This window comes from Triticum dicoccoides, chromosome 7B (genome assembly GCF_002162155.2).
Source record: "Triticum dicoccoides isolate Atlit2015 ecotype Zavitan chromosome 7B, WEW_v2.0, whole genome shotgun sequence".
Classification (NCBI taxonomy): domain Eukaryota; kingdom Viridiplantae; phylum Streptophyta; class Magnoliopsida; order Poales; family Poaceae; genus Triticum; species Triticum dicoccoides.
In genome coordinates, this window is record NC_041393.1 from 517243621 (window position 1) to 517252435 (window position 8815).

General features: G+C 39.7%; 1 protein-coding gene across 1 annotated transcript; it reads right to left on the reverse strand.

The window, feature by feature from the left end:
* Positions 1 to 2034: 2034 nt before the first annotated feature.
* On the reverse strand, positions 2035 to 6472 carry LOC119337010 (SPX domain-containing protein 1-like). Its single transcript, XM_037609106.1, has 3 exons — positions 5988 to 6472; positions 5685 to 5817; positions 2035 to 2829 (listed from the first exon to the last, which is right to left on the reverse strand). Exons 1-3 carry the CDS (start codon positions 6288 to 6290, stop codon positions 2375 to 2377), a joined length of 891 nt encoding a protein of 296 aa, XP_037465003.1. The 5' UTR covers positions 6291 to 6472; the 3' UTR covers positions 2035 to 2374.
* Between the last annotated feature and the right edge of the window lie 2343 nt (positions 6473 to 8815).

The window sequence follows — 8815 nt, forward strand, 5'->3', positions numbered from 1 at the left end:
GGAACGGTTCTGACGTTTTTAACAACAAAAGTTGTCATCCAAAATGAAAAAAACAACTTAAAAATACTGAAACTTGCCATAAGAAAAGAAAGTTGCCATCCTCATGTCATTAGTCATAAAAAACGTTCAGAGTTATCATGTGTTCGTCCACACGTGTGGCACTTATCAGGGTTCTTTTTTATTTGCAAACTAATGCAAAAAAAAAAATGGTTTCATACATGGGTTGCCAAAAACCTAGTGAGCTAAAACATAAGAGGACCATAAAAAAGTAGTGCTCTTAAATTTTAATCACCAAAAATGTATTCATTTCATCTAAGTTTGTGGATGCATTTGAAACTAACATACTGAGACGTTCACTATGCCAATTTTGAAGAAGGGTTTCCTTCCCAAACTTTGGAACATAGTTGTCACACGGTGTGTATTCTAATCAAAACATCATCAATATTGATAAATATGAAAATAATAATGAACAAAAGTTTGTGATGTATCTACAACTTATTGAATTTTTATTGGCGTTATTCAGATTTTATTTGCAACTAAAATCTCCTTAGCGCTCTTAACAACTCATAAGTTTCTCTTTTTCACTCTCAAAGATAGTCTTAAAGCAAAGAGAGATGAACACAAGAAATGGGTCAACAAAGGGAGGAGCTTTGCCTCCAAAACACAATGCTCTCTAGGCCCTCACAAAGTCTAGGAAATGGCTCACCCGCACAAGGGTCATGGTGTCTATTCATAGAGAAAGCGAAAATCTTACTCTAACAAAGTAACTAGCCCGATCGCCTTCTCTTTGTCTTTGCGCATTTGTTTTTCATATGATATTTCTTTAATGTAAAAAGTTTCATGTCTTTGCTCTCAAGATGTGAATGTTTTCAAATTTGAAATGAAATTTTATGATCTACATACATGTGACTGCTCGATTTTTGTTTTGATCTAATATATAATAAGGAAGTATGCAAAATTACACAACTTTATAGTTTTCTTGCCATCACTATTATTGGAGGTAAAAAGCCATATAAAAATGTTAGAAAAAATACTTGTAAATTTCTAGAGAAATAAGTTTGTCATTGTTCATTTGTGTTAATCGATATGTTTGCACATGTGCAATTACTAGTTCACAACATAGATGAGTTGAAATACAAGGCGGTCCAAGCAATTAGACATTTAAAAGAAAAATCCAAAAAGCACATTTTTTTCATACCATCAGAAGTTTCCAAAATAATTTAGCATGAACTCAAGCAATACATTAGGAATCTATAAACATTTGCGGAAAAATGTTTTCACTTTTGTTGTGCTCAATTTTTTTGTAGAGCTGAAGTAACAGATAGTATTGCTTCAATTTTTAATTTGTTATCCTTATTAACAAAATTGTGTCTTTATCCTCCAGTTTATGGGTGCGGCTAGTATTGAAATAATACAGTTCTGAAGTTAACCCTAAAGAGTAACTAGACTTACTCCTAGTTCTGTTCAAAAATTACTAGTGCTTATTTGATTCAACAGTTTCATAGGAAATTTGAAGGTTTAGAATGCTTAGGGTTGTGCGTGCGTGAGTGCTTACTCCTAGTTCCGTTCCTTTCAGAAAGTATGAGTGCTTATTTGATTCAACTTGTTTTCATAGGAAATTTGAAGGCTTAGAATGATTAGAATTTTCTTGTGCGTAGGATTGGAAGATGTGGGAATTTAATCTTGGGTTGTTTTGGAATACATTCCAAAGGAATTTTGCATTCATCTTAGAAATATTCTTTAATTTCAAACAAATTTGATGCAAATTCAAACTTTTGGAACCCAAACAAACATGACATTGTATTCCTCGATTCCTGAGTTTGCAAGAACCGTACGAATCGAAGTGTTACCCCTAGATAAAGTGGCAACCTGATAATCATGTAACCACATGTTTCTAATATTAACAGGAAAATCTTGGCAACATTACTCAACTATAATACAGTAATAAATTCTATAGCAAAGCTGTATACTGCGTCTCCTACTGCATAGTGAAGAAACAATTTCAGTGGTACATACAGTGCAGATATGCCTGAATGCAGAATCTGAATCGAATTGACCAAAGTTAACTCTGCAATCCATAAACCAGTTCTGTACCAAAGACTGACTAGTGTAAACAGACCAAAGAACAGCAAAAAATACATGATTTAATTCACAGTAGTGAATAAAACCTTATAGGCTCACTCTGATGGTTTCGATGGCATTATATGATTTAACAATGTACACTGAACATTTCCACCATTTTACAGCTGTTAGGAATCATCGAATTTTACAAATTACTGAAATGTAACAGGTGAGATCCTGGTTGCATCTCCAGCGAACATCAAGATTAAGGTTGACTGAGTAAGAGGTGTCGTGTGTCACAGTGTCGGTCTTCTCATTTGGCAGCCTGCTCGATCACAGATATCTTCGTCCACCTTTCCTGCTCTTCGGGTGCATTGTTTCCCTGAAGAGGTGGCAACGAGAAAGCACTGACTGTCGAGCTTTTGCTTCGGATCTCTTTCAGAGCCCTAAGCGCGGCGACCGTACTCTTCATGTACATGCTCTCCATGAACTCAATCTCATCAAGCTCCGGAATACATCTGCTGTTAGCCAAGGAAGAACTGGGGTTCAGAGGCTGGTCCGCAGTGTTGCCATCTTCCTTTCCCTCTTCAATATATACAGATGGTTTGCTTGATGGCAGGAGCTGGTCGAGCATGGCCTCGCACTCCTTCACAAGCTTGTACAGGAGGTCAGTGGTGAAGAAAGGCTGAAGCAGCACATTTTGGATGAAGGGCAGACGGATAAGAGCCCCAGTTCTCTTGTCATACTTCTTGAGAATCTTCACCAGCCCTGTAATTGCAACAGAAACATAAGCATCGTCGATGATGAAATATCAAATACCTAGGCACGGAGTAGTAATATAGTAGCCAAAAGTAAAGGTTCAAATGGCACACAGACCCCGAGTCTAATAATCAGCACCTTAGACTCAATGAACTTTATCGTTAGCCAAATTCTAAAAATAAATTAGGTGAAATCTGCTGAAAACGACAGACAGGAAACAAACATACAAGTCTATCGTGGCGCTAAGAAGCTGCTCTTTAGGAACAGCACAGCCATAAGTAACTTATCGTGCCCCCTCTATAGCGAACCTGATCCCTCCAAGGAGCATAACCCAAAAATTAATGTCTCATCAAAGCTAACATGATAGCATGTGTAGCCAGTTCAGATGAAATAGTAAAATCAACCAACATGACATGGGGCAAAGATGCCAACCGATTAGTTTCGAAGATCACCAGAAATAGTTTCCAGCTTACAGAAGCATAACAACAGACTAGCACCACAAGTAAAAATGGTACAAATGGCGAAATAATCCAGTTATAGTATACAGAAACCATGCATCTGGCATGTCAGGTTTGTCATAATCCCAAAAATAATTCAAAGGTAAGGCTTTTTATGTGTCACTAACAATCAGCAAGTGAACACTTTGAGACAGTGACGGGACTTCAGTACTTGACTTCCCCAATTTAATCAGAAGTTACCTAGGTCATTTCATTAAATAATTTTTGAACATAAAATAGATCATAAAAGCTTTTTGCCACCGACTCTGATAGTTGCACTGTTGCAAGGGCACATTGCAGGAGCCAATATGGTACTGAGTGGGCCAGAGCCTGTCCACAAAAGCCATTATGCAGCACATATGACGCAACAAAACAATTTACTCATTAACCTCAAGTTGACTATAGCTAGCAAGAATATGACTTTATAAAAGCAACCTACCAGACTAACACTAGAAAATAGATCACACATTGCAGGTGAGTTATGAGCAATCATATAGCACTTATTTGAATTGTCAAAGAATTTGAACAACAGTAACATGCACATTCCTCTGAGGTGTAACTCTAGTCAGTAAAATTTCATACTTAAGATGTTTGGGCGAGGGGCACTTGTGGCCCAATTTATGCACTTGGATATGAGTTTGCACCCAGACTTTTCCAAAGCATGCAAAAACTATATAATCATCCATGAAATTTCCATTGATCTTCCGAATAGTAAAAGGGAGTTAACTGCATATCAATCTTGCTAATTGATTCAATGTTCATTAACATGTTGAGCTTGTCATGGTGCGAAAAGATGAGTTTATCGTAACAAAGAGTACAGAGGAAAAAAGATCCCAGCTACGATATTTTGCCAAGCCGAAAGAAAGAAAAAGGTGAACTGATAAAAACCCCTCAACTTAACAAGATGATATGTTCACTATTAAGCTTTAGTGCTACTACATTCTAACATATTCTCATCCAGGTTAGTAAATTTGATCCCAAGAGGAAACAACCATCAAAGCTGGCACTTAAATCGTTTTAGATTATATGATTTGTCAGCAACCCCAATGATAACTAGAGCAGCATTTTTTTCACACGAGAAGCAGCAATATTGACAAAGAGGAAACAAGATTACTCAACTGTAAAGCAAACAAATGAAGACCTAGTTTGCACTATATATGCTAATTGCAGGACAGTCTGGAAAGGGAGCAGATGATCTAGCACATAATACAACATCATCAGGACATTGTGTGAGTATGTGAAAAACAAAACATATTTTTAGTGAGAATAGCAGAACACCATTTTGAATGACAAAAGTTCAATGCATCATGTGAATTTAGAAGTCTTATTACATCGTGAGATGCAATATCAGGCTACTGAAAAGAACAACTTATTTTCTACGATTTGCTTTTTTTATGTTTATAAGTCTAGATCACTAGTCGAATATTTGACGATTCCTACAGATAGCCAGACAAAATCATGTCTAGAACTAAAAATGTACTCCCTCTGTACCATAATATAAGAGTGTTTCTGACACTAGCATAGTGTTAAAAACGCTCTTATATTATGGGAAGGGGGGAGTAGAACCTATTAGGGCCATTTCAAATCACGGGAGAAAGAAATATAGTGTGCTTTAAACTGATAAAAGATATCTACGCTTACGCAATAAATTGCTAATTTCTCGCAAGAAATCAAACTGTTGATATCGTGCTGACGCAACTCCGCCCCAACCATTTATACATTTGTCAACGGCCGGGGCAGTAGCACGCGCAATTTCAACGGCGCAGCGGATCTATTCGCGTTGACTGCCGTAGCTGCTCGGAGGAACGGCAACTCCTCTTTTTCTTGACTCATGTTCACATAAGACGTAGAACCTATTCGGGCCATTTCAAATCACGGGAGAAAGAAACATAGTGTGCTCCAAACTGATAAAAAATATCTACGATTATGCGATAAATTGCTCATTTCTCGCAACAAATTGAACTGTTGACATATCGTGCTGACGCAATTTCTCCCTGACCATTTATATATTTGTCAACGTCCGAGGCAGTGCACATGCAATCTCAACGGCGCAGCGGATCTATTCGCGTTGACAGTGACACAAGTGCTCCACTCACTGACAAGGAAGCCATAGCTGCTCGGAGGAACGGCAACCCCCTTTTTTCTTGACTCATGTTCACAAAAGCTCACTCTTAGTTCCCCCGCTTTAAGATGTAGGCTCAATTACCTAATTACCCAATTTGAACCATCTTCCTACTCCCTTCCCATCCACTACACGCACAAACAATTCCAAAACGAGATAAGCAACAAATACTACTACTAATCAGGAGACAGCATATAAATAAATAACTAGAGACAACTCCATGCAGCGGTGGTGCGGCGACTCACCGGTGTAGTTGAGGGCGCTGTAATTCTCAAGCAGCACCATCTCGCCATGGAAGTCGACGATCTCCTTGTGCACACGCAGCAGCTCCTCCCTGGACTCCATCCCGGCCGCCCTGGCGACCCTGTCCTGCAACTCCTGCACCACTCACCCGCAATCTCAATCAGATCAATGGGCTCGGCGAATTACAAAGAAAATAAAATAAAATGACGAATTGGACGGGCGGCCATCAGATCAATGGGCTCGGCGAATTACAAAGAAAATAAAATAAAATGACGAATTGGACGGGCGGCCGGCCGGCTAGCAACCTTCTGGCGGATGATGTACTCCTCCTCCTTCTCGACGAAGAAAGAATTGAACTTGTCGAGCTCGGCCTCCAGGAGCCGCATGAAGTCCGCCTCCTCGGGCGTCATCGCCGCCGCCGCCGCCTCGTCGCCGCCGTCCCCGGCGGGGTCCGAGACGCGGGCCCGCTTGGCCTGCCGCTCCTCGCCGTCGGCGCCGATGCCGATGAGCTTGAGCCGCTTCTTGAGGTCCTTGTAGGACAGGAACTTGTCGCGCCACTCCGGCAGCGTCTCCACGATCTGGCTGCTCAGGCTCTTGCCGAACTTCATCGCCCCAGGCCCACGGAAAGGGTCCTCGCCTCCTCGCACGATCTCCAATGGCGATGAGGGTGGGAGGATCAAGGGATTGTGAGGGCGTTCGGCGGTCCTGCGGCGGATGGGGGTGGTGAAATAGAGGGGAAAGGGAAGGGGGAGAGAGGATATGCGGAGACGGGCGAGGCGAGAGCAGAATATTCGCGAGCGGGAGGATATTATTTCTTTGCGGTGTGCGCCAGTGGTTGTTCTTCGCTTGCGTTTCTGGGTTTCTTTTTCCGGATCGCAAGTGAGACCCAGCACCAGCACTCATCACAGCGAGACCACGTCTGGGTTTGACGAAATTTGCAGGTGAATTGTTTTTCTTCTTCTAAAATAAAATGTCAGCAGGACAGCTACGGAATTTACTGGCCAAGAAAATAAAGATGCAAATGTACCAAAACAATGGTGTGGAGAGAAGAATGGTAAAAATATATATAGTGCAAATTCTTTCCCACTAGTTCTTTGTGTGTTTGTGGTTGGTGTTTGTTATTCTAATGTGGTGTTGAATATGGATCTCGACAAATTGATAGATATTCTGTTCGAACGGGGTATTGTCTTTCACCAAACGCTTCGCTTGAAAGGCTTCGTAAATATATCACAAGACATGCTAGGGCTTACCCAAAAAACAGAGAAACCGGTGTATTTCAAGTGATTAGATAAAATAGCATCACATTACAGATTGGTGCAGAACCCAACTACTCCCTCCGTTTCAAAATAGATGACTCAACTTTATACTAAAGTTAGTATAAAGTTAGGTCATCTATTTTGGAACGGAGGGAGTAGATGATAGTTATTTCTCGAGAAATTTGTACGATCATGATTTCGCTTGACTCCGTCGACAAGCTTCCTCTGCATCAGTGGTTCTTAAACTATCCAGGCTTCTCATCGTGCTCTTTGTCGTCTCTAGAGCGACAAAAATTGCTAGGGGTGGATGGTGATGTGACAACTTTGCTTGGGCAGATGTTGAGATGGAAGATGATGTTGCACAAAAATGGATGATCCAAATTCCAGCAAGCCAATACATATCACAATGAAAATGTTACTTTTGTGTGTTTGTGCATGCATATATAACTTTTCGCATGCTAGGGAGAGGGCCATGTCATTATCCACCTCTCACCAGTCACCACCATGTTCTTCACAACATCGATGTACATGCCATCTTATATTGTTAGGAAAGAACACAGGGATGCAATGCATATACATGCATGTATCTGTAACTTTTGGAATGTTAAGGGAACAGGTCATGTCAATGTCCGCATCTCCTCTGCCCACAAAATTCACCACTTTAATCTCCGCAGTGGCTGGATACATGATGAGGAAAATCATGATAGTGTAGACACTGTTTTTTTTTTGTGCGAATTGTATTGTGATCTACATAGACACTAGCTAAGTGAAGGGAGTCCGAGTGAGTTCCAATGTAACATGGTATTTACATAATTACTTGCATCTTCAATTAATTTCCTAAGGAAACCATAATAGAAGCCCCTCTGGTATAAATAAAGATCGAATTTTTTGTTCATGACAATTTGATACTAGATTGTGGATATGTCCAATTGTCCATCCATGTTGCCAATCAACTGATTTATTACAAAAATATCTTTCCCAACCAACCAGTTTGGGTCACATATATCTTATCTTGGTGACGAAACCTTAGCATGATTTGCTACACAAATATTATATGTTGCATGATCGCAAGACCACTTTTGATTAATAATTATATACCAATAATAAACATTAATAATGTTCTTCACATTGCTAAGAAAAATTCTAGGATGAAATAAAATTATACACATCTCAAGTGCGACACTATTGGCTTTTCTGATTGAGAAAAGAAGTATTGGTGCGAATTGAGCATAGCTCAATTGGTTAGGTTCCGTACGGAGTTTGTCACCCAATCATCTGGCACGGGTTCGCATTTTTTTGGATTTGTATCTGACTTTTCAGTGCAATTCTTTTAGTTGTATGGCATGTCTGTTAACTATGAGGTGCTTGTGTGACCTCATCAATCGAATATCTACCGACTGAGTCCTCCAAAGTTGCTCATAGGGTAGTGTGTGTGTGCCTGTTTTTGCATCCGACGTTGTGTTGTGTGTCTCAACAAAAAATTGTTTTGTTTTTGTTGGCTGAATTCAACACTTGTCCTTTTTGCAGATAACACCTTATATATGTTGTGTTTCTCATACTATTTTTCATTTTTTCTATGGTAATTCACTTTATTGGTTTACATACCAGTTTATCAAAGAATAAGGTTTGCTCAATGGTGTCTCTCCAAGACCACTTAAATTAATTTTACCCGTCCAAATCATAGTTCCAACATAGCAATATGGGTTTAAAAAGGCATCTTCATTTATTTGCCCAGTAAAAAGATTATTCTCTGTTTTTTTTTACTTGCTACAAATAGGATAACTATAAAAGACCAAAAAACATGACATTTATAAGGATGTCGTATAAGATGTTGGGTTTAGTCCCACATTGGTTGTGGGGGGAGACATAACACGACT